The following is a 25898-nucleotide window of genomic DNA, read 5'->3' as shown; positions in this document are numbered from 1 at the left end:
TGATGAGGATATCAAATCATTCTTAGAACCATTTTTTGCTGAAAAAGATAAGAATTTTTTTGAACATGGAATCATGAAGATACCTGAAAGATGGCAAAAGGTAATTGAACAAAATGGACAATATACTGTTTAATAAAGTTTTTGGTTCCCATGAAAAATTCATCTTTCAGTTACCCAGAAAAAACCACAACTACTTTTTGGCCAACCCAATAGTATGAACAGAAATAGGACATCTGCTTCAACACTAGTTATACACACAGCTCCTCATATTGCTTGGAAATCCTGTTGTGGCCATGACTTGAACAAATTAAGTAGGAAAATAAGTTTTGAAAAAGGAAGGCCTTTGAAGAAATAACCTGTCAGGTGGTGGCGTGTGCATGTGTGCTGCGTACAACTACAGTTTGTAAGCTGGAGATCTCTGCTGACACAGCTGTGCTGCTGGGTTACAGTACCCTATGCAGCATACGGGCTTTCAGGCTGTACTTGGCAGTGGACGTCCGGGGGTGCTATGTGAAATGACTCTGGCATGTTCTGTAATTGCAGTCTGGGGAGACCGCTCTCCATGTCGCAGCTCGGTATGGCCATGTGGATGTGGTTCAGTTTCTCTGTAGCATCGGATCCAATCCAAATTTTCAAGACAAGGTGAGTCATGGACAGTGCCTGTCTTTCTTCAACAAATAAGACTTTAGTATGAGTGGTCAAAACTCTTAGTCTTGCCTTGCAGCTTCTGGCATGTTTGCATTTGAAAAAAAGTAACAGAATTATGGAGGTTTTGATACCTCTTAATATATGAAGACTGTTCAAAATCAGTGTGGATGAGGCAACTGCTGCTGTAAAACAGGTTCTCACAAAAATGAAAGATTAAAGATGGAGAAATTCAACATCAAAGGTATGGATGGTGGTGTGAGCTCTGTGAGTTCAGCTAAAGCTTTTTATTAGTTCTTACCTTGACTTTTTAGCTTATATTTAGCTGTCATGGGACTTCACTGAAGTGCCAAGCACTCATTTTTTTAAATGAGAGGAGGGCTCAGGAGGGCTTCTTTCAAGCCCTGAAATACTGTAAGAAAACAGGAAAGAAAAAGTGTAATAGAAAAAAACATCAATTTAACCCAAATTACCTGTGTGGGAGTTCTACAAGTCTCACCAAGTGCTGCATCCTCTAGGACTACCTTTATATTGTTTAAGCAGCAGCAGACTGAAGGACTACAGGATGTGCTGTTTGATTATTTCTTTTTCCTCAGATTTTTGCAGAAACCTTGAGTATAGTCTAAGACCTCTAATTGATTGTCTCCTCATTTATATTTGTCAGGTACAGAAAGGATATCCTATTTCTTAGAATTTGATAGAATGGCTTTTTTGGCAGGTATTAGTTGTCATTGTTTTCCAGTGGTCTACTTTCAATAACATATTTTTGTAAAACATATAAGTTTTCTTAATTATGTTCCACATAACTGTTATGAAATAAAAGGACATTAAAGGTAAATATTTTGAAGCTTCCTGATTTCAAGCAAAAAGCAAGTTAGAGCCTCAGTCACAACTGAACTCAAAATGCCTATCGTTTCAAAGGCTTGTCATGATGCACGTTTAAAGGACTTGGGTTTCCAAGTACCCAGGTCACTGCCTACACTCCTAAGTCATTAGGTTGTACTTTATCCATGTGGTACACAGAGTGAACTGCCTCAAACTGCAAGTCTGTTGAGATTTGCATCTCCTTGGTGAGCAGTCTGTTTTAAACAATGGATTAGTCCCTCAGCACACAGCATGTAGAAGTTGCTTATGAATGAGCATCAGTTTTCAGTGAGACAATCATGACAGTTAGCTTCAGGAGCATGGAAACATCTAAACTGACATGCACGGTGTTGTCGGTTGATAGTTATATGGTGAGAAATACGGACTCTTGGAATACAGGTAATCATGAAAATCTAGTGCATTACCATAATCACTTACTATGTCACTCTTGCTTTGAGAATGTCAGCATTCGAAATTACAACATGTTTTTATAGAGCTTACTTAATAGACTTTTTTCTTTCATGTCATCTTCCTGTCTTTCTAAATTAAGCTGAGAAATTGTTCCTCCTAGCATTTAGTTCAGCTGTGTTGATTTTTATTTTTACTTTCCATATTGACAGGAAGAAGAAACTCCACTGCATTGTGCTGCTTGGCACGGCTACTATTCTGTTGCCAAAGCACTTTGTGAAGCAGGTTGTAATGTCAACATTAAAAACAAAGAAGGGGAGACTCCGCTTCTGACAGCATCTGCTCGTGGTTACCACGATATTGCAGAATGCTTGGCAGAACATGGGGCTGACCTTGATGCAACAGACAAGGTCAGTTTGTGTTGCTTGTGGTCGGGAATTGCATTCAGAGATCGCAGGTGTCACGGGGCCATATCTCTGAATCACTTCATCTGAATGATGCAAGCCAGCATTGTTTCCGTGACATGGGCTTCCTAAGCAGTTCACGACTGCAGTAGTCTTTAAAGTTGCCCACTGATTATTTTTCCAGTTGCGTTTCTGCTGATTCATTATCACCTTAACAGTTATCACCTTAGAGTGAAATTCTGGAAAATGTCTGGAACAGAGCGTTCTGTAATTGACAACAAACTGTTAACTTAAGAGAAGAAAGATGAATGTACTGTTTGTCTTTTGATTCCTGTGAGCTGAATAAATCACACCAATTTCTAAAAAGCTAAATTTCCATTTTTATTTTATTCAGAATAATTTTTGGTCTTTGGTGGTGTAATCCCAACAAATAAATTTTGCATTTCATTGCTGATACTTTTGGTGTGCTTGTCCTTTTAACTACCTTTATTGCTGATGGTTTTTGCTGAATAGTTACTAAAGCAAGTTCAGAAAAAATGCCTTTGCTTCTAAAATAATTAAATTGTTTTTTCCAGTCACAGTATCTCTTTAAGTAGTCCCACAGAGAGCAAAAGCTCTGTCTCTAATGTTACTGATCACTAAGCAGATTGCATGACTTTTGCATCACTAGCTTCTGTCAGTAAACACTACAGTGGTTTACAGTATTCAGCTGGTACAGTTGGTCACTCACCTCCTACGGAAGTTGTTAGAGAATGTGCATTTGCATTTCATCCATTGCACTGCAAAGCCCATTTCTATTTCTCAATACAGATTTGCTTTAATCTCATAACTGATTTGATCTGACAGATACTCTGCATCTCCCTACCTCCACCCTCAAAATAAAAATAAAAAATAAAAAACACTGGTTCTTGAGGCAAGGAGATACACCCAGTTAACATGAAATTACGATGATTCTGCAAAATGCTTTGATTTTTAGTATCATTAACTCTTACTGACAAGCTGTCTTGTGATTTCAGGATGGTCATATTGCTCTACACCTTGCTGTAAGAAGATGTCAAATAGAAGTAGTTAAAACTCTCATCGGTCAAGGATGTTTTGTAGATTTCCAGGACAGACATGGCAACACTCCCTTGCATGTGGCCTGCAAAGATGGGAATGTTCCTATTGTGATGGCACTCTGTGAAGCAAGTTGTAATTTGGATATCACTAATAAGGTAAATAGAATTATGTTTAATAGCTCACCTGTTACATTAAATTACCTTTTTCAGTTCTCTGATTTGAAAAATGTTTTTCCTTTTTTTTTTAATCTCTTTTAAGTGGCCAAAAGCAAAGCATGAAATGACTCACCTTGCAAATTTACCTACGTTTGTTTCAGCTGAGCAGATGATTAAAGATCCATGAAGAAAGAGCCCAAGTGAATTATCACAGTGCATTTTGCCACTCAACTCTAATGTTGAAATATATGCCAACCTTCTTCCCTAGCTGTGCAGCTTTGCTTTGTGTGGATCATGTTTAGGCACTGAAGAACAGGTGAAATGCATTACTGCTGGTCTAAGCAGGTGTTGATTTGATGTCATTTAGTAACAGTAGTTTATATACAGAATTGAAGACTGATGTGGTTTTGTGAACAATCTGCAGTGAATTCTTCCAAGTTACATTAAAAGATCTGCACTGTCATCTATCAGGGAATTTAAATCAACTGCAGATTCTGTTCCCAGTTATAAAAATAAGTGTCATATTGGCTGGTGTATGGGTTTTTTTTTTGCATGGGGTTGATCTATTTAAATAAATCCTAACCAAACATTTTTCATATAATAGTTTTGATTTACCTATTAAAACAAATTGTCACTGGCAGGGTACAGAAAATGTCAGAATTAAAACACAGTTCAGAATTAAGAAGCACTTTACAAAGAGACCATTTAACAGCCTGTCCCTAAACTTTGGGATACCAGTGCCTTGCCAACTAGTGCTTCTGTTGTGCTGGTCCTGCAGTGCATGGTATGACTGAGTGTGATGCTTTTCACGTTTAACAGCCTGGCTTTCCTTCTAGAGATGTTTCAGAGAAAAGTAAGCTGTTTCTGGAAATTCTCCTTTGGTTAGTTTGAATAGGTTAAGGTCAGCTGTTGCACTGTGCTGACAGGCTCTTGGGCTTACGGCTTGGTATTTAGCTCTGAATGCCTTTCTCTGCCCTGAGACATAGGAGTCTTCATGTTGCTATCTTCAATTGTTTGATTCAGGTATTGTAGCTTCTCCGTTTTTCTGGAAAAGTACATATTCTGGCAATTATATTTTCCATCTATTACTGAAGCGCTGACCTTCTCTGTAGTAACCAGCTAAAGATAGTTGTGGGGCTTTTGGCTTGCCCAGTGCAATCACTCCTGGGTTTAATAATTAAAACTGTCAGCTGCCAAGTGAAAAAACTTACAGTAATGAGCTCCCCAGTCCTGCCTCTGAGCTTAAACCTGATTGACTAGGCAATTAAATCCAGATCTGCAGCTGAGAACACATTTTGGTGAAGGTGAGTGAATGCAGCACCAGGTTGGATTAGCACCTCTTTTCATAATGGAGAATGCTGAGCTAGGATTGGTGGTCTGGCTGCAAGCGTGCTGTGGGAAAAAAAAATAATCTTCAGGTGCTCAGTGGGGTGGGATCATGCCTGCAGAAGCTATAGTTAAAGTTTGTGTCCTGTTAGTCTTTTAAGAGTCATGTATACCAGGGTGATTTTTAGAGTGTTTCTTATTTGAAAGGGGGAGTTTAGGTCTTATCAAATAGAGAATTTTTATTTCTACTGCTCCTCTTCAGCACTGAGCCCTGTAATGGGAGTACCTCAGCATAGTGACAGTCTGTCCTTGGCTACACAGCTGGCATTGTCCCACAGGTACATAACACCAATTGAAAGCACCGTTTGTTTCTTCCACAAACTGTGTGCAGTATGCATTTATTTAAGTTGAGGTGTAGGGTTTTAAGCACCTGGGCATCTTTTCAGTTTCCAGTTGTCAGACAGCTTTGCCTTCAAATACCTTTTTGTGAAGTGTATTTGTGAGTTTGGTTCTGAATGTAGGGTTGAATCAGGGAGAACAGTATTGAAAGCATGAAAATGTGTAAAGTAATAGTAAGAGGAGCTATAAGTAGAAAATACGTGGTAGTGATGTTTATAATAGTAGCTCAGGACTTGAAAGACCAGAAGGAGATGTCATGAAGACCTGTTGTCACTGAAGAGATTCAGAGGGAAAAGCAAAAACTGGGGAAAGAATACTTAACAGCACTTTCCCTCTCTCCCTGAAAGCACGGATTCCTTCAGGCTGACTTCTTGCATTCATCCCTTTTATTGCTTTGGGTGGAAGTAGGGAGACTGCAGATACGTAATCTTCAGTAATATTTGGATTGAAATAGAATCCGGAGCTTTAAAGTTTAAGGACTTGCTGTTGCTTAACTGGTTCATATTTAATTAAACAAAATGCAGTTAAATTTACTGGGAGTTAGGGAAGGCATTCTCAAATATAGTGAAAAAACTCTAAAGGATTCCTCCACAGTTGTGGGCGGTTTACCTATAAAATTGTTTACCATTTTGTAAGTAGTCGGTCTAGCCTTTGTTTTTATTTGAGCTTTAAGCAATTGTGCTTAAGCTTTTTGCTTACAATTTTTGCTTTGTACTTTTTCCTTAAAGGTTTTGCAAGGCCTTTGCTTTGTATCAGTATTGATATTTATACAATATGTTTTATTATTAGTCATAAAATTTGAAATTAAGTTCTTTGCCTAATGTAATGACACTTTTTCTCTGTGTTAGTATGGAAGAACACCTCTACATCTGGCAGCAAACAATGGCATTCTTGATGTTGTCCGGTTCCTTTGTCTTACTGGTGCCAATGTAGAAGCTTTAACCTCTGTAAGTATTGAGAGATGCTGCTGTGCCTCTTGCTTCTTTTATCTGTGATAGTAGAAATGAATTCATCTGAGGGGGAACAGGTGGACAGTGGTCTAAGATAATTATATTTTTGACATTTAAAAAAAAAAAAGTTAGGTACTGTTGAATGGCCACAGTTTGAAAAGCATTTCTTCCCTCCCCTTTCTCCTGCTCCCTCTCCTTTTTCCCCTTGTTTCCCTCCTTTCCCCTTGTTTCCTTCCTTTCCGCTTGTTTCCCTCCTTTCCCCACTCTCCCTTTCTTTATCTTTGTTCACCCCACTTTCTTTCCTGCCATATTATTTTCCTCCCCCTTTTTCCCTCCCTCTTCCTCCCTCTTTTCCTTCCTTTTCCCTCCCCTTTCCCCTTCTTTTTCTTTTTTTTTGTGAGTGTCCCATTATGTATCTGTATTTTCAGTACTATGTATTGTAGAGATAAGGTGAAGCCAAAAAGTGATGGTGAACATCTTGAGCTGTGTCACTACATTCATGTTACGATGGCTGTATTGATATAATTGACTGTGTCGACCCTGTTCTTCCAATATAAAAGTACATTTTGTCTCTTTAGTTCAGATCAGTTTGAAGGAGAAAACAAAGTAAAACTTGCTGATACTAAATCTGGTGTGAGAAAAAGACTGAGTATATATAACTGTCCATTATTCCAGCAGAGGGAAGGGGAAGAAAGTGCACGTGGTGATTCTAATAGCATTTCAGTTTTGCATTATTTTGCTAGGTGGATATTAAACTGTTCTGAAAAGCCTTATTAACAGCTTTTTCCAAGCCAGTGCAGTACGATTAATTACCTTTTTCTCCTCCCAGAATGCCATTTCTTAGGAGTTAACTTTCTCAGCACTGTTAAGTAACAGGGCTTCAGCATGATTTCCCTGCCTCTTCCCCAAGTTAAAGCCCATTTTACATTGGGTTTGATTTTGAATTTGATTGCATGAGTATTGTTAAGTGACCTTAGAAAACCTTACACTTCTGTAGTATACAATCATTTCCAATGTTTGAATATCCCAAAAAAATTTCTTTGTCCTCACATTCTGGCTAGCCATATGTTCTTGGCTTCTCCTCATGGAAGTTTCTAAAATTGTACCAAGTTTAAAATTGTCAGATGGCTTAAAACCTTTTAAATGATGCTTGCAAATATCCAGTCAAACTCAGGACTAGCTCTTGCAGGCATAGCTGTCTGATTTGCAACAAAGGAGCAAGTCAGCAATTGTGATGAAATATTACCACCAGGTGTAAAATATGATATCGTGTATCCTGTAACCAAGCCCTTTTCAGATGCCAGCTTTGCTTACGCATTGCTATTCCAGTGTATAGATAGATACCCTGTCCTTTTCAAGAAAGCTTGAGTAGGAAAATAACTTACTGAAACCCATTTGCTATTTTGCTTGCCTATGTATCTTTTCCTGTACAGTTCATCCTGCAGTGGACATCCAGAGAATTAAACAGCCTCATCTTGTTCACAGTTTTGGACAAAAATGGGAGCTTTGTTCTGTTGATTCCTTTTTCATGGAAGCAAATGCTTTTTCCACCTATTACATTAATACATTGGGCTTCCAGATCTGAGTTCGAATTTTTAACAGACAGGTGAACTGAACTGCTAGCATCTATCAATGTAAATGTCTCAAAATGCTTTTTTTGGGTAAATTTGGCCTAGATTTATTTTTGCTGTACTTGGTGCTTGTTGCCACAGCTCTGAAGTATCCTTCACCTACTCCACGGGCCTTTCCGCCTGTTTTGTTCACTCTGTGACTTATGACCATGGACCTTAAAAGTCATGCTTGTCAGGCAGTGCCCTTGCTAAGGCATTGCTCCGTAAGGGAAGGTGAGCTAGAAGCCAGGAGTAAACAACACAGCAAGCAGGGACAGTGTCCTCACCAGCAAGGGCTCAGTCTCACAGAACCCAAGCAAGGCAGGCAGAGCAGGCCCAGTGATGGCAACCAGCTTCAGCCAAGAGTCTGTGTCACCAGACAAACTCATAACAACAGTCCAGGTCTGAGGTTACGTCAAGGTCAGGAACTGTGCTTGGTTGACCCGCGGAAAGAAGACTCCACAACCTGTAAGGTTGTAAAGTAGGTATGTTTATTAAGCACGCTTGGCACACGGGGGAATCTTGTCCTCCGAATTTGTGTATGCCTTCTGTGGCAGCTTGTCTTAACTTTTATACAGTAAAGTGTTGCATATTCATTACTATGCAGAAACGCCTATGCATATTCATAGTATTTCCCCAAAAAGGCAGTCTTTTTCCGAGAAGTCTGCTCGTGCCTACGCAGTATGTGGTGGTCGTGGGCCAGGGCCCTGGGGAGTCCTTTTCCTTACTGAGCTCTCCACCTTTGTTCCTTGTGCATGCTCCCTGGACCCTTGATGTTTCTCCAAAAGCCGACTGCAATGTTCTTGTTATCAGAAGCTGTAAGGCACTTCAAGCAGGACATCCTTGGCCTTATCAGGAACTGTCTGTAGCCTACCTCACTTGACCTAAGTGACCTAAGATATATTGCATCAGCTAAATATTTGCTATCCTGTTAACTCTTAAGCATTATTCCCCCAAGCTGTGTTAGCCCCAAGCTATAATTTTCTTTAGAAGTGTTACAGTTCTCTCTGTCATGGTGACCATGGTAAGTCTATAGTGCAGAGACAGGTTCAAGGTCAAACCTAGCCATCAGGGGCCAAGTCAGTGGAATACATGGCTACAGGCAGGCATACAGCTGTGATGTTGCTCAGGTGAAGGACCAAGTGCAAAAGCCTCAGCCTAAGAGCAATGCCTGAGCAAAGTAGCATGAAAGCCCAGTTCTTCTTCCTTCAGAGCAGTCTGAACCAAAACCAGACAGCTGCATCAGACAGCTGATCTTGAGCTCAGGAAGCTGTTAGGAAGAAAGGCAGCTCTTTGTCATGACAGTGCCATGATAGTTACAGGTAGGCTTGCTCTGTGCACATATCTGCTTAGACTTCTAGCAGCTTGAACTGTTCCTGTTGCTGTTTTTCCAGTTTTGGGACCAATCACCTCCATCCCATTATAACTGTGCTCACTGATCAGGCTCTAGCTGAGCCACTACCATCCACATTCCTTGCCAAATACTCATCGGATGATTATTTCCTTTGTGTTTGTACCCAAATAGCTGTGACTTAGCTAAACAAACAATGTATTGGAGTACAACTGTTTAGCCAAAGCAAGACTTGAAGCCAGGACAAACCTGCATGGAGCAATGAGACACAGCAAGCAAGCATGTGAAGTTACCCAAGCCATGCAAGGGAGTCTGTGGTGTACCCACTGAGTGGTGTGGGACCTGCTCTCTTTCAAAGAGATGGTGCACATGCAGGGCTCTGTTGCTGCATACATGCTTGGTGCTAGAGTTTGCCAGGTCATCTCCAGCCTTATGTTGAAAGAGGAACATACTGCACCCTGGAAAAGTACAGGACCAGACTGTAGCAGTCCTGCTTTGGATTTAAGAGAAGGCCAAAGATTTGGAGATCCATGTAAAGTTCACACTTTAGGTTGGTGAAAGTTGCATCCTATGACCACAGGGATTTGAAGGAACGGGCTCGTTTCCCCTTTGTTTGAAGGTTTTGGTTTCTCCTGGATGTGCCCAAGACTGGAAGCTCAGGAAGCACTGGAAGTATTGAAGCAGTTCTGCTGATGGCAGGCTAGCTGCCTAGCCACTGAACTGCTCCTCCTCCCATACAGCAGGCACTCAGGATTAACTGGGATTTAGAGGTTAAAGTCAGCACAGAGAGAGATGCTTCCCCTCTGATAAATCTTCTCTAAGGAAAATTAATTTTTAAAAATGCATTCAGGTGTGTCTTTACTAAAGTTGCAATTACATGTCGACTGTAGAAGGAGTTTAAGGGTTATGTATTGGTTCAAATTTAGTCAGTTCACGCCATTAACTGCAGGTTTGGCTGATTCTTGCTAGTGTTCTGTTTCTGTTCTGTCTGAATTATTTGAAGTTCTGAAGCGCATAATAACTTTTATGGAAACCTGAAAATGGTTTCTCAGTGTGGACACTCAGTTGTCAAAGATACTTACTTCATATGTAGAGATAATAATCACAGTAACCTCAGGAACTACTTAAAACAATGCAGGTTTCACTTGAAAAAAACAGTAAAATCAAAGATAGAAACCCATGGAAGAGACCTTAGTTTTCCAATATTACTTCTTAAAAATTGAAAGCTCTTATGTGAGAGAGTGAAAGAAACAAAGTGCTCATAAATCAGTTATCTGTTACCAAACAGGTATACCAGATTTAAAACAATACAGTAGCATTAATGGAGTTGCAAGAGTGAAAGTAGTGAGCAAATTTTCTTTCAGCCTATTTAATATTAAACTGCTGACCTGTGAAACATGAGTAATTAAATGGCAAGACCAGAATACTGAAGGCAGCTTTGGGTCTTCTTTTGAATTTGGTGATGTAGTTTAAACCACATCACTCACAATTATGTTTTTGCTTTCTGGAAGCGTACAGTGACTTGTATGTCACTGTCATTCTTTATCCATTAGAAAACAAAATTCACCTGCCATTCATGTGCATGAATATGCTTATGTGTCCCTGCTTTGTGAATTGTTTGAACTTTTACACCTGTTCAATATGTGATATCTAGAAATCATTACCATCCTCTAACTGATGAGAAGAGGAATTCATATGGGGAGTATTGACATCACTTTCAGGCTCTGAAGTCAAAGTATCTTTTTACAGTCACATCCAGATGCCAATTTGTAAAAGAAATGTCATTGTTCTGTGTAGCACCACTTTTTTTTTTTTTACAATTTAAAAAAACAGGGATTCTGGTAGGGGTTGATCCGTTACTGGTTGTTGGTTGTTTTGGAGTTTTTTTTCTGCTTTCTCTTTCATTTCATCTGACAGCATTTCTGTTACTGCCTTGAGCAGCTGAGCTATGATACATCTGATTTTTTTTATTGTGAGCAAAGGGAAGGAACTCTTGCTAATAATTTGTGTTTTAACAGGATGGGAAAACAGCAGAAGATCTCGCCAGAGCAGAGCAGCATGAACATGTAGCCAGTCTGCTTGCAAGACTTAAAAAGGTTGGGGATGCATTATTTTTAACTGATTTCTTCATGTTTTTAAGGTACCAAGAAAAATTTAACCATGGGAAACCATATGATATTTATCACAGCCATTCTAAAAAGCTGTTGCAAAAATCCTTGCTGGAATGATTTCTCTCTCCTTTTCCCTTCATATTTTTAATTTGAAATTGTGCCCTCAGTTAAAGCTAGTATATACATATTAACAAAAATGGCTAAGCTAGTCAGCATCACTGATCTCTCTTAATCCTGTCTCTGACAGTGCCAGCAAAGTATCTAAGGTGTTTAGAAGAAATTGGAAAAGAAACTATTAAAAATTAGCACATCCCACAAGAGGACTTATTTCCCCACCATCACCCTTCTTGTTAGATTAGGGTTATGATGTATGAGGGGTTTGTGGCCCTTCTGGAAACTCTTAATACCTTATGGAATAGTTACATGAGTTCTCAATGCCTTCGTTTAATTCTGCAATTTCAGTACCTCCAAATCCCCTGACAACTAGAACACAAAGCTGGTCTGGGTTTGTCGTAAGGCAGTAAGTCTGACACATCTGAAATGCATTGATTATTCTGGATGGGCAGCATCACTCATGTCATGGAGGTTCAGGAACCACTTGCCTGGAGATCACAGGCAAGAGCCAGACCAATTAAAACAATCGTGTTTTAATTATGCTGTTATCTGTGCAAAACTGAAATAAATCACCATTTCAGAGCAGCAATAGACAATAGTCTGTGGCAGGCATTGCAAAGGTGGTAGTAGAATCATATCCTTTAGTCCTTCCAGTACATACGTACTTACTAGGATGTAAAATGTTTCAGTGAAGATTCAGAAAGTGCCAAAGTTCAAGCTTCCTTTGCAATGGTAGCCTTTGTAAGTACTTGTCATGACAGGATCTGTTTTGCCTAATCACATTCCTGCACCAAGCTCTTGCCTGTGTCTGCATGCAGGTGGATAAATTTGTGTTCTAGTCATGATGTAAATATGGAACTAACACAGGTTGATGTATAACAAAAGGGAGAAACTCAGACAGATATCTTCTGAAAGAGATGTTAGTAGCTGTAACTCTTTTCTTGATGGCAGAATATACTTAATTTTTGAAGCCTTGCCTATATATATATATGGTGAAAATGGATGATAGTCATATACTCTATCAGAGTATACTTTGCAACAGAGAATCTGATCAATTGGAAGTAATAAATTACATCAAATCACTGAAAATATTCTAGTAGTGTTCAAAGTTGTCAATATCAACTACTACAAAGTGTACCTGACAGTTGCTTTATTTTCAGTGCCTGTGGAGGGTTTTGTCCCTAATAGCACACACATGAAGAACCTACTGTCACCCTGATTCTTGCAGAGGATTCAGTATCAGGCATGAGGGAGCGCAGTATTTGCGTAGTGGCTAACTTATTTAATAAATATCTGTTAGTGAGGAATGAACTAAATTATATGCGCTACTATGTCTGTCTGGTTTTTTTTTTTCAATTGCTGTGTGCTTATAATTTGGGGGGCTGTAGGTGCTCATTTAGTGACTCATTCTGCATGTTAACTCCGTACTGACGCAGAACAACAAAGCCTCGCTCTTTGCAAAGAGAGCTCCAAATGGAGGAATGAAGGAAGGGAGGATTAAGCAAGTTCCTTTTCCTTCCTGCCTTTCTGCTACTTCTCTTTCCTTAAAACGTCTATGGTGAGAACGTCTTGACAGTTTGCTGTCCTGCACTTTATCCCCTTGTTGAGTTGATTTCTGAAGCTCAGCTTGTATGGGGAAATAGAGCATCCATGTCTGCTTGCCTCATGCTGGGCAAAGAGAAAAGACAGATTTGGTTCGTTCCTTTCTGACTCTTGTCTTCGGCAGGAACAGGAGTATTCTTCAGATGCTACTAGACAAGATACAGAATGGGGGAGCTCGAAGTGTAGATGTGATTGGGTCTCAGGAAGGCCTGTGTAGGAGGATGAGATTGCAGCTGTGAAAGACACAGTGAATGCAGACACAGGGCAAACAGTGAAAGGAGAATTAAGCAGGGAGACAGATCTGCAGAGGAATTGTAGTAAAGAGGGAAACCAGCATGGAGGATGTACATTTGCAGTGGAGGAGTAGAAAAATGGGAGGGTGAATGCTATGCAAGAGGTCTTTTAAGGTAAAGAAGAATAAGTGTAGGAAAATGAGAGATAGGATTGGTCTGGGAAAGCAATGTTTACCTTGCAAAGGACTGAAATAAACAGAGAACTGAGTGATGGGAAGAGGGAGAGTGAAGAAGAGAATTCTCCCAGATATGAGGAATACAGAAAAAGTTGATGAAGAGGGGAAATGTACATTGAGTACAGGATTGCTCAGGTGGTAGCTGTCACTGCAAAATACTTCAATCCTACAAGTATATTGTATAAGATTATGGATGTTGGTTATGCTACTGAGTCTCACAGGTAAGGTGAATGAGTACTGAAAGAGGCTTGGTTTTTCCTCCTTTACCCTCTCCATCAGAGGCCAAAGTGATCCCATTCACTGATGTTGTGCCTGAAGTCGTGTGATTTTCATGAAGACTCAAGGTAGCTCTTGAGAGCAAGCAGTCAGCTGTGCTTTGTCTGCCTGTCCATGCCATTTAACTGATCACTTGTGTGGTGAAGCAGATGGAGGAGCTGATCCAGATGAACACCAACTTTGCAAGAAAGTTTATTGTAAACCTTGTGTTTGCAGTTTGTTGGGAGACAGAAATTTCTGATTTCTTCTTTATGTTGAATTTTAGGATACGCACCGGGGGCTTTTTATCCAACAGCTGCGGCGCACGCAGAATCCGCAGCCCCGAATCAAACTGAAACTGTTTGGACACTCTGGTGCTGGGAAAACCACCCTTGTGGAGTCTCTCAAGTGTGGCCTGATACGAAGCTTCTTCCGAAGACGTAGGCCTAGACTCTCCTCCACAAACTCAACCAGATTTCCCCCATCTCCTTTGTCTTCCAAACCTCCAGGTATGACTTTGAAGCTGTGACATTTGAACCAGAAAACATTTTCCTTTTAGTCTGTGTAGCTCCTAGGGAAGAGCTGTTTTTTGCACTGCAAAAGACAGGACAGGCTACGCATGTAAAACACCAAAGCAAAGTGGAGCAGGGATTGAGTTCTCTGTGCACACACTCATACCTGAAGTAAGAGCGAAGAAGAGCAGCGAGTGTGGAGGGTGCAGGAGTAGCTGAGGTTTTGTGTACTCACATTCTGCTAAGCGGACTTGGAGAGTGGAGGGTGGGACTTAGGAACACTGGTGTTTATTTTTCACAAAAAGCCCTAGGCTGCAAGTGCCAGTGCTGTGACCACATTCCACTGTTGTGGTTTTGAGGATTGTTTTGTCAGCCTTCTTGTTTGCATAGCTTCAATATTGAAACAGTTGCTGCATATTTTTGTGATCTTCAAGTAATAACAGAGGATTCTGAACTTCCTCTTGATGCCTTGGAGTGCTTTGCTGTAAGGTACAGGAATGGATTAGGCCAGTTAGAGGTGTCTAAAATTGTCAACAAACAATGTAAAAATTAAGGTTTTCTAAGCTTAAATCAGTATGTGAAAATAATAGGGAAAATTTTCCCATGTAGCACCAGTTGGCCTGTGTGAAGTGGGAAGAGCTGCAGGATGTGGAGAAATTCACAAGGTTTACACTTCAGCAGGTGCCAGTCTTTGGAAGAACCCACAGCTGTGGCAGGAGGACACTGGAAAGGCTAGGGAACAATTTGTCCACGTCCCTTTTCTATCAGAGAGGCTGTGCAATGTATACAACCCAATTTTGGGCATTTTGAGGACCTCAGGTTTAAATTGATGTTTAGAAGTGGTCTTACTACATAAGCTTTAGATGGATTCATTCAGGGTTGCATCTTCTTTAGAAACCTCTGGATAATACTTGCAGGTTTACATTTCATTCATCATTTTTAAGTAATGTTAGAACAGTGCTAGTAATAGATTTCATCTCTACTTCCTCCCTAGTCACCTGAGGAAGCTGTATAAAGTACTTACTGATTGGCTTAACAAGACCAGATACCTGGCACAGAGATTTTTATTGCATTTGCTGTCTACTTAACACAAGGGGCTCACATCTGTGAATAAAAGATTGATTAAATTAATTGATTTATTTCTCTTAATGTTCTGTGTCATGCACAGGGACATAAGTCATTCAAGGAATATCAGTTCCTGGAGGCAGTGCAGGAGGGTTTTGATTGAAAACAGTTGTTTTTTATGTTGGTTGGTATCAGAACCAGAGGATAGCTGTTATATGCTCACACCATCATAAAATCAGACAAGCCTTCCACTCACATTGGCAAATCATTATAGAGTTAATAGTGATTTTAAAGCATGCACTTGAAAATAGCTTACCCAGATACAAAGCCAGAAAGTTTCACAGTGCTACACACACTTGATACTTGTGCTGTTCTACACAAAGCAAGCTACTATGCTGTTGTTTCAATGTTCAGGGTTTTGTTTTTTGTTTGTTTCAATGTCTGTCATATTTCTGGATGAAAATCATTATATAACATATGAATAATGTTACACATTGAGTGATATAATCAGAAACATTTAAACCAGCACAGTTTGGCCTATACTTGATCATGTGTTTAGGTTTCTTTAAACTCTGTAAAAATAAGTGTGTGAATGCACCATGTATTCATTTTCAGGAGCCTGAAAATTTAAATAGTACGCTAGAAGATCAAACATGAAAGTACTACACCCAACAGATAGTTTCTTTCTGTATTAAAACCTAAATATTAGAACTCAGCATCTAGTGGAGGAAAGAAATCTTAACTTCCTCCACTAGATGGTGCAAGTCAGTTAAGAAGCCCTTTTGTTTCTAATTTACTCCTAGGGAATCTGAACTAAGCATGAACTAAAAAAATTGCTTATTAGTAAAATAATTCTAGTTAAGGGCCTGCTTTTCTCCCCCACCTCTCCAGAAGCAGTTGTTACACAGTGATATTTTTATCCTTACTTACAGGAGTCAACTATATGAATATGTAGCATTTCCATGCCAGTAAAAATAGATCATGCTTTGAAATTGCAGCGCTTCACCAAAAAAGCAGCATATCTTTGCAACATAGAACTTCAACTATTGCAGCCTTTCATTCCCAAATCATTCAGTTGTTTTCTTTGCTTCCCACCCAGTGGTGTGTTTGCTAAAGGGCAGTAAGTGCTATATGAGATAATTCTAATATTTTCCTTTTCGTCATTCAGAGTAAGGATGTAGTTGTGTATGCTCACAGCTTGGTAGTCATCTCCTTTCTTTGAAGAGGAGAACATTTATTTTAATCAGCTTTTGTGCCTTGCATACTTATTTTGAAGTGATCTGGTTGTGATTTTCACATGGTTTGTAATCTCATTTTCCTTTCCCTGACCCAGTTTCAGTAAGCATTACAAATCTTTATCCTGGCTGTGAGAATGTCAGCGTGAGGAGCCGCAGTATGATGTTTGAGCCGGGCCTGACCAAAGGAGTGTTAGAAGCTCTCGTTTCCCCTGCTCATCACTCTCACTTCTCTGCTGATGACCAGTCCACCAAGGCCATTGACATCCAGAATGCCTACTTGCATGGTAAGCAGAGCCCCCCAAACTGACATGCCTTAATGCTGTGGGGCGATTGATGCCATGTTGCTCGTTTTTTAAAAATAAAATTGAAAAAAAAGAATAAATCTGGCTTTATGTGGTTAGTGACTGTGGTTGAGAATCCAACTCTGGTGGGGTTTGGTTTGTTTAAGCAGAAAATAAATCCACGTGGAGATCTCTACCTGTAATACACATAGTAATCACTTGTGTCAGATCCTTATAGTACCATGTAGAAATGTTTTTGAGGTGAATAAAGGGGGCAGGAGGAAGGAGGGGTTTGGTTATAACAGGAGTGGGTTGGCTGACCAGCACAAAGGCTCTTTCACCTATACTGTATGTCTTTGGGGGATTTTATCAGATCTAATCTGGTACCATAGACCCACCATGTAGTGGTTCCCAGCTATATGAAGGACTGACCATTCTGCCATGTGATGGGACTGGAGCATGGTTGGTAAGCCCTGGAGCTCACCAATGTTCTGAGTGTGGCTTCTGGTTTCTTTTGTTTTAAAAGGAAGCTAACTGCTCTGCAGTTGAAACCAGTTAGCAATAAGAGGGGTCAGTCAGAAAAGCTGTCATAAGTACATATATGGTTTTTGACTGTGAAGACCATATAAATGGTGCATAAACTAATAGTTCTATAGGTGGTAAGATCTCTCCCAGTAGGATCTCTTTTCATAAGGAAAATGTTGCATGCCTCAGCAGCTGCAATTTTGAGGCTGAGTAAGGATAAATAAAGATCTTCTTTTGGAAAGAGAAACCTATTTATTAATGCATTACATGCACACTAACACTTGCAGTGACAAAACATTTGTACTAGATGCTGAGGAGTTTGCCATGTAGCGAAAGCTTTTTCATTATCCAGGCTAATTTCCTCTTTCAGTGTAGTTTGAAACCAAGTCAAATTCTGCACTGAAGTAGAGATGTGCAACAGACTGTCAGAAGGGGTTTCTTTTCTTTCTCTGTGTTGTCTTGGTATAAAATGAAAGTGTGCACATGGATGGACTCTGAATATCTGTACTCTTAACAGCAGATTTGAGGTTTCTGGCTTCTTCTAGAAATTTGAGGTGCATCTTAATCAGCATTTATTTAAATAGTGGTAATACAACTGCAGCAGACTTCTGAGGGAGCTGGGTCTCTTTAGCTTGGAGAAGAGGAGACTGAGGGGTGACCTCATTAATGCTTATCAATTTGTAAAGGGCGAGTGTCAGGAGGAAGGAGTCAGGCTCTTCTCTGTGATGTCCAATGACAGGACAAGGGGCAATGGGAGCAAGCTGGAGCATAGGAGGTTCAATCCGAACATGAGGAAAAACTTTTTTACTGTGAGGGTGACAGAGCACTGGACCAGGCTGCCCAGAGAGGTTTGGAGTCTCCTTCTCTGGAGACATTCAAAACCCACCTGGACACGTTCCTGTGTGACCTAGTCTAGGTGATCCTGCTCTGGCAGGGGGGTTGGACTGGATGATCTTTTGAGTTCCCTTCCAACTCCTAACATTCTGTTTTTCACCGTAATTGGATGGTGTGTCTGGGAAGTGCTATACAGTGCAACAATTTTCTCACCTGAAGCTGAAGGAGATGGCAGAACGGTGCTGCTGGGATCCTTAAGATGGTGATTCTTCAGTCCTGACTTAACAACATGATGTGTATAGGACAGTTCTGTAAAGCAAAGTGGCTTCTTTGACAATGTCCTTCAGCTGGTTTTAGTACCAGTGGTGGCATGTTAAGAAGAAAAAATTAATGAAAGTGTTGAGCTTTTGGGGGTGAGCAGGAAAAGAATGGGAGCCTTTAATTCTTGTTTTTCAAGGGAATTATGAGATCTGTTGCTGTTGTGCAAGGCAAAGCCCAATGTAATGTGTAAGGCTGCATGTGTTCAACACGCAGGTGCTTTCATGTGTCATCCAGCTGAACATCCTGGAGAAGTGAATGTGAGAGAGGAACAGATCGCGAGGACCCAACTTCTCAGCCTCTGAGGCTGACTGAAACCCCTTCCCTTTGTTCATGATTGTGTTTGCAGCCTTGCTGTCTTACGTGCCCACGGTTTATCTTTGTGGAAGTTTAAATCAGATTAACTTTTGTTTGTCTTTCCATGGCAGAAAGATGCTTCGTGCTTACTGACAAAATGTGATATCTGTTTCTCTGTTTTTCAGGAGTTGGTGATTTCAGCATCTGGGATTTCTCTGGGAATCCTGTGTATTTCTGCTGTTACGATTATTTTGCTGCAAATGATCCCACTGCAATTCACATAGTGCTTTTTAGTCTTGAGGAGCCTTATGAAATACAGTTAAACCAAGTGACCTTTTGGCTTAGTTTCCTGAAATCATTAGTCCCAGTTGAGGAGCCAATAGGTATGCTCTTTTGCCTGTTGATGAAATATTAGTGGATTGTAGGATAAAGCTGCCTGTGTTTCTCTGCAACTTCATATGTCCTCTGTATTGAGTGCTGTTATGTGTCTTCATCCCCATGTATTCAAAAAAACTTTACACAAGGTTTCTTAGAGAGGGAATTTTATCTGTGGAGCAAGTCTGAAGAGTTATACACACTTAGTCCAACTACAAATGGTCATGAGGTACAGTGCAGCCTCTTGTGGCACTGCGATTTACATCTGTAAGTGGCAGATGAAGTTTTATGTCCAATAAGCCACATGAAAGAGGGTTTTAAAGGGTTGGAACCATTTTAAACCAGTTCTAGATGCATTGCTTAAATTCGGCTTATGTCTAGACCGAATCAGCAGTGTTTCCAGCATAAATTAGCATTGTCAGTAAGAATGACATTGTGGAGTGGCATTACCTCTCAGTACATGCAACTTTAACATGTTTAACTAGAGCTGTATTTGGACTTCAAATGTGTTAACCTTTTGGTGCATCAAGGTATACAGAAACCAGTATTTATAGCAAATTTCACTTCGTGTATTCTCAGACTTTGCACAGATTTTAAGTAAGTTTACTTGTTTTATATACAAGCTTTCTAACAACCTGAAAGTTACTTGGTGGGCAAATTAACTTAAAAGATGGCTAGGTCTAGGTATATATACTATATAGCTTGTTTGTATTTGTAGCTGAGCTCTTGGTCTGCAGGCTGTGACAGTTTCATGGATGAACCAAGCTCTGCCATGTGTCTGGTTCTATTAAGCAAAATGTTACTACATCCAGTGGATCTAACTCGGTGCTCATGGACACTTACAACGCTGCTAGGGACTCACCAGCCAAGCATATCAAGTACTTACATAGTGCAAAGAGTATTTCCCCCTCTCTTTTTGTGTTCTGCTCAATTCTGTATGCATTATCTTAGCCAGATAATGATGAAAATGAGCCAAGGCAGACCTTCAGTTTTCACTTGAGGCATCTGCATTTCTTTCATTTTTTCATTTTAGGTCAAATCACAGGGTTAACAGTACGAGCATTTGGCTCTAACCATGAAATTACATGAAATTAACATGAAATTGCTTCTGGAAGTAAAAGCTCAGAAATTTGCAGAAAAGTATAAAAGCTGAAAATACAGTTAATTTGCAATTGCTGAAAGCTTTTCACAACTCCTCAGTCTAGTGAGGAAACTTAGTTCTTGGTTTGACTAAGTTAGAATTTGAGTTAATCATTTCTTCTTGCTGATCTGATTATCAGCATTATTTAGATACTTGGCTTAAATCAGTGTTTATGCTGGTCAGCTCATTTGGATATCTACACATTTTTGGACTATTATAAATCTCTCAAGTAATATGTACTTGTACATACTAATGTACTTGTAATATGTTAGCATAAAACTTAAACTTTTTCACTTACTTTTCAGTTACTTTGTCTGAGTCCTTCAGCTGCCAAAAAAAAATTTACAATTACAGAATACTCACCTTGAAGTGCTATGTAGGGATTTGGGAAAATGAGGTGTTTTATGAATGAATCAAGATTCTGTAGCTTTTAGTAGATGAAAACTAAGCAGTGATGTAAGCATGTTTCTCTCATGTGAAGTTTTTTCAGACTAAGACAGCAGTATTGGATGTACTGTCTTTTTTTAAAAACAGTCTAATTATGTCTCCTCTTTTCTGGAAGATCAGTTTGAGAAAATGTTGAAAACTCTGTTCCGTGCTGTCACCTCATTCATGCCATTTGTATCTTTCTTTCTTTCTCATTCTTTTTCATGGTTTCTGCCAGGCTTTCCTACTTAACTCTCACCTAAGTGAGAGGTCATTGTGTAAGTACTGTGAAATAATATTCATACCAATGTATGAATGTTGTAGACATTTTGTGTTCTGCTTATAATCCTCTACTCTGCACCTGTAGTATTAAGGACCATCCAAAGATTATGAGAAACTCTTTCAAGAAGCTGTTATTTTTAATTATTTTTCCTCACACTATCATAGTTTGTAGTTAATAGATATATAATTAGTGTTACTGAGTAATGTTTTTGTTAAAATGGTAAATGTATTTGTTGTTACTCAAAGAGTCTAGCTATTAAAACTGGACACTATATAGATAATCATATAGGCAGCTAACAGCCAAAGCACCAGTGGTGTAAGCACAGTATGGCTGTGGTTAGAGTTCGTAAATCCACTGCAAAATGTCATTGATATGAAGAATATAAGACAAATTGCTTCTTTCCTGGCTCAGTAAGACAGCTATCTCCCTAGGCATGTCTCATAGTGAGGGAGTGCTCCTGTTTCTCTTCCAGCATTTGGCGGAAAGCTGAAAAGTCCCCTGCGTGTTGTTTTGGTGGCCACACATGCTGACATAGTGAATCTTCCTCGGCCCGTTGGGGCAGAGTTTTGGTATGACAAAGACATGTCACTGTTGAAAGAAATCAGGAACAGGTAAGTGGGGAGTATATACGTAGTGTTTAAACATGTCAGTTGGAAAGAAAAATTACTAAAATGCATAGGAATACATAAAAGCTTTTTGTGTGGCTTGAACTTTATGATATTTTGAAGCTTATATTGTGCAAAAATTGAAACATTTACCAATATTACAGTGAGTGAGCTAGAAATAAGCCAAGTGATGCAAAATTGAACTTGGGAGGTCTCACCCTGTAAACACTGTGATACATCCAAAGGCCCGTATCAGCCATCTGTATAACATCTTGGTGCTCAGGTTTTGCACCAGTCTCAGAAAAGTGGGCAGTTCTCAGCTATGAGCTCAGAGTGCAAAAGAGGAAACTTTACAGGAGAGCCACCCTTTGCTCTGAATTGATTTAGGATGGGTAGGGAAAAGACTCAAACCAGGCCTGGAGGTGCTCCCTACACAGTTTGTGAAGAGCTGGACATTGTGGAGTCACGCAGGTGACAAGGTCAATCAAGAGGTACCTAGACATTAGGGAAACTTCTAACTTAAGCAAATGTCTGGAGAGCATACTAATTGTATGTGCTAATAGGAAATCTTTCACGAGTATACTATTGTATAAAGTAACAATACTTTATACTCACAGTGAACATGTAAGTGGTATATGAGGAACCATCCATACCTGTGAGTACAGGCACTTGTCTGGACTGTACAAGAAGCAGATGTAGGAATTCCAGCACAGTAGTGGCAAGGCAGTATCTTAATTGAAATAAACCAGCAGAAAATACCTGTGTGTATTCTTCAGCGTTGGACTCCTTTTAAATGCAAATCAGTCCAGAGCTAGGAGAACAAGTATATGAGATGGAAAAGTCAGAAGTGAGAAAGGGAGCTGGTGTCAATAGCAATGAAAAGTGAACCATTTAAAGTGTGAAAAAAGAAAACGATGAATATGAAAACCTTAAAAATAATTAATTCCTGCTATTCCTTATCTAGTAAAATGTTTTGTTTTGTAATTACAAGTCCTGTGATGCAGCTGTAATTTTTGTACCCATCTTCAGCCTTCTTCTGTAAGAAATAGAAGTTTTTTCTCAATATCTCCGTTTATTTTCAGGAAAATTGTGGAGCAGCTATACTGTCTGTGCTCATAAAATATCTTAGCATAATGAGTACTTAAGCTATTTTGTAATCCCCTGAGGAAAAATAACCCTCGAGTAATTTAAGACTGAAGTACAACAGGATTAAGAAATAAAACTGGATTTGGTACTAAGTAAATAATTGCTTACTTTTACTCTTTTAGATTTGGAAATGATCTTCAGATTTCAGACAAGTTATTTGTCTTGGATGCTGGAGCATCTGGGTCTAAAGATATGAAGCTTCTTCGAAATCACTTGCAAGAAATAAGAAGCCAGATAATTTCTGTAAGTAATGTCCAGCCAAAATGGGAAAATACTGTGTAATAACTTACTGAAAACTTAGTATCTACATTATGGAACTTAAAGAAACAAGTGCCATTCCAATTTTTTAGCAGTATGCCTGACAGACTTGGTGATAAACTCCTGACATCGAAGATGCAGTCAGCTTTTTGAAAATTGTAGGTGTTTTGTGCAGGTTACCAAAATGATCTCTCTTGAAAAGAAATTATTAGAGATTTTCAGTTCAAAGTTACAGTTTCGTATTTTAAATTAACAATGATTGAATTCCAGCATCGACCCTTTTTTTTTTTAAATCTTATTTTTCATCAGCATAGTATTACAGAGAAACAGAATATATTTCAGGCAAATAAGTTTTTCATAAGAAAAACCACCAGAGTAGAACAATTTCCTCAACTGTTAGAAAATTCCCAATATAGATGTGTGAACTGAATATTCATTAACTTTTTATTACAGTTTTTTACTGACAAGTATGGGCTTAGACTTGTATATGTGTGTCTAGGCATCTGTATATGAAACTGAAGGTATAATAGCCATGGTTTGATGTTATCATCATGAATCCACAGAGACTTCCATACTGACCAAGTCAAGTTGTTACATAGCCTGTGCTAAGTGGATTTAAATATAGTCACACCAAAGGCCCTCTTGTGTGATGCACCAACAAGACTTTCTGCAGCTACTTCTGATAGATATTTTTTAAAACATTAATTAAAAGTGAATGTATTACTGAGTTCATTGTGTAGATCGAGGAAAAAGTTTGGTTTTGTGCAAAATTCAGCTTATTTTATGTCCCAAATGGTCTCCTGATTTAATAAGCTTTTCTCTCTGACAAAATTTTATTGTAGCTGTGGTCACTAGCTTGGGATCTGGAGGGCTTTGCTGTGTAAGAAGTGCATGTGGTGGCTTGAGAGTGTAGGATGAAGAAGGTATCGGTGACGTCCAGGACAATCAGTAGATAAAAGGACCATCTTTGCTTCTTATCTGGTACCCTGCTATCTCACCTGTTGAAGTAAATTGGTCCTGTAGAGATATCGATGCCTACAGATTTTAATTAAATGTTGACAGTTTCTGAAGTAAAGATTAACTTCCAAGTGCATGAAGGCAATTAATACATTTTGAAGTCACCGTTTCAGGTGGCCAGTGCATTTGACAAGGCAAGACTATGTAAATCAAACTTTGTTCCACATGTTAAGATTTCCCTTTGTAATCATGGTGATGTTTGGAAAGTTTGCTTATTTCAGCAAAAAACTTGTTTCTGGGACTCACTTTAGTAAGAAAAGGTAGATCTTAGGGCAAGTGAATGCCAGATGGAAGAGTAAGGGTCCTGCACAAGGGGAACTCTTTAGATGTGAATGTATGTCATGGATGCATTAGACCTCATAACCTCCATTCAAAACAAAACACAATAGTACTGTTACTCTCAGTGAAGTAGAATTACAAATGGATGTTTTCTGTGCTTTTGTAAGACTTGCCCGCCTATGATTCATCTGTGTGAAAAAATAATCTCCACGTTGCCTTCGTGGAGAAAAATGAATGGACCCAACCAGCTGATGTCCTTGCAGCAGTTTGTTTATGACATACAGGAACAGCTTAATCCCCTAGCAAGTGAAGATGATCTGCGACATATTGCACAGCAGTTGCATAGCATAGGAGAAGTAAGTGTGGTTTTATCTAAATTACACCTCTTTATTAACAAGGTACTGCTCTGGTAGAATATTGCTTAATGAGATCTAAGCAAATGTCTGTAGTTTGGTTTTTTCCTCTTCCCCTCTTAAGACATCATAAGAAGTAGAGACTGGTTAATAATGCTTTTTGATATTGTTACTGTCTTGTGGCTCCTATTTCATTCAACATTATTTCTTTGAGACAGGAAGAATTACAGTTTATTGCTATAGTTGTAAGAATATAAAATATCCAGAAAGGATAAGTATGCAGTCATCTTAAAGAATGTAGTGCCTAATGTGTTCACTGCATATGGGAAATATGTGTGTGTACATTAGAAATTGAATTGTAGCATAACACCTTTGCATAAATAGCTTGCAGGGCATGTCTAGGCTTTACAGCCATTGGGCTTTAATGCCTTCATTACCAGTGGAAATCAAGAACAAGATCTGCTCTTTGTTCTCAAAACTTGAAAGAAATTAAAGTGCAGTGTTTGTTTTTCTCCTGTCAGCACTGTTAATTAAATGATAGGGTCAGAAAATTAGGAAGGACAGAATGTGGAGCATCATATGGTACTTCATAAGATGTAAATGGTAACTTTCATATTTGTAAACAGATTAACATTATGCAGAGTGAAACTGTCCAAGATGTTGTGCTTCTGGATCCTCGCTGGCTCTGTTCAAATGTCCTTGGAAAAATCCTGTCAGTGGAGAACCCAAAAGCCCTCCATCACTATAGAGGTCGGTACACTATAGAGGACGTCCAGCGTCTGGTGGCAGACAGTGATGTGGAAGAACTGATACAGATTTTGGATGCCATGGATATTTGTGCAAGAGACCTTAGCAGTGGAGCAATGGTGGATATTCCTGCTCTCATAAAGACTGACAATCTCCACAGGTCTTGGACAGATGAGGAGGATGAGGTGCTGATTTATGGTGGTGTTAGAATCGTTCCTGTGGAACATCTTACTCCATTTCCTTGTGGAATTTTTCATAAAGTGCAGGTGAATCTCTGCAGGTGGATTCATCAGCAGAGCACAGAGGGGGATGCTGACATACGTCTGTGGGTAAATGGATCAAAGATTATGAATCGTGGAGCCGAGCTTCTAGTGCTGCTGGTCAACCATGGTCAGGGTATAGAGGTTCAAGTTAGAGGACTGGAAACAGAGAAGATCAAGTGCTGTTTACTGCTGGATTCTGTATGCAGCACCATT

At 39.4% G+C, this 25898-nt stretch overlaps 1 protein-coding gene across 1 annotated transcript in view; it reads left to right on the top strand.

Moving 5' to 3' along the window:
• Positions 1–543: 543 nt before the first annotated feature.
• Positions 544–25898, top strand: part of DAPK1 (death-associated protein kinase 1) — a gene marked incomplete at its 5' end in the record, with an annotated part of 26009 nt that continues 654 nt past the window's right edge. The window contains 12 exons of the mRNA XM_010192771.1: positions 544–642; positions 2130–2327; positions 3338–3535; positions 6109–6207; positions 11190–11267; positions 14009–14231; positions 16633–16821; positions 18978–19175; positions 21490–21628; positions 22891–23011; positions 24490–24678; positions 25302–25898. The exon at positions 25302–25898 is cut by the window's right edge and continues 654 nt beyond it. Of these exons, the coding sequence (XP_010191073.1) occupies positions 544–642; positions 2130–2327; positions 3338–3535; positions 6109–6207; positions 11190–11267; positions 14009–14231; positions 16633–16821; positions 18978–19175; positions 21490–21628; positions 22891–23011; positions 24490–24678; positions 25302–25898 (2328 nt within the window). The remainder of the gene's footprint in view (positions 643–2129; positions 2328–3337; positions 3536–6108; positions 6208–11189; positions 11268–14008; positions 14232–16632; positions 16822–18977; positions 19176–21489; positions 21629–22890; positions 23012–24489; positions 24679–25301) is intronic.

This window comes from Mesitornis unicolor, unplaced genomic scaffold (genome assembly GCF_000695765.1).
Source record: "Mesitornis unicolor isolate BGI_N332 unplaced genomic scaffold, ASM69576v1 scaffold6099, whole genome shotgun sequence".
NCBI classification, from domain to species: Eukaryota; Metazoa; Chordata; class Aves; order Mesitornithiformes; family Mesitornithidae; genus Mesitornis; species Mesitornis unicolor.
The sequence above is the reverse complement of the archived record's forward strand: the minus strand, read 5'-3'. Positions and strand labels throughout refer to the sequence as shown.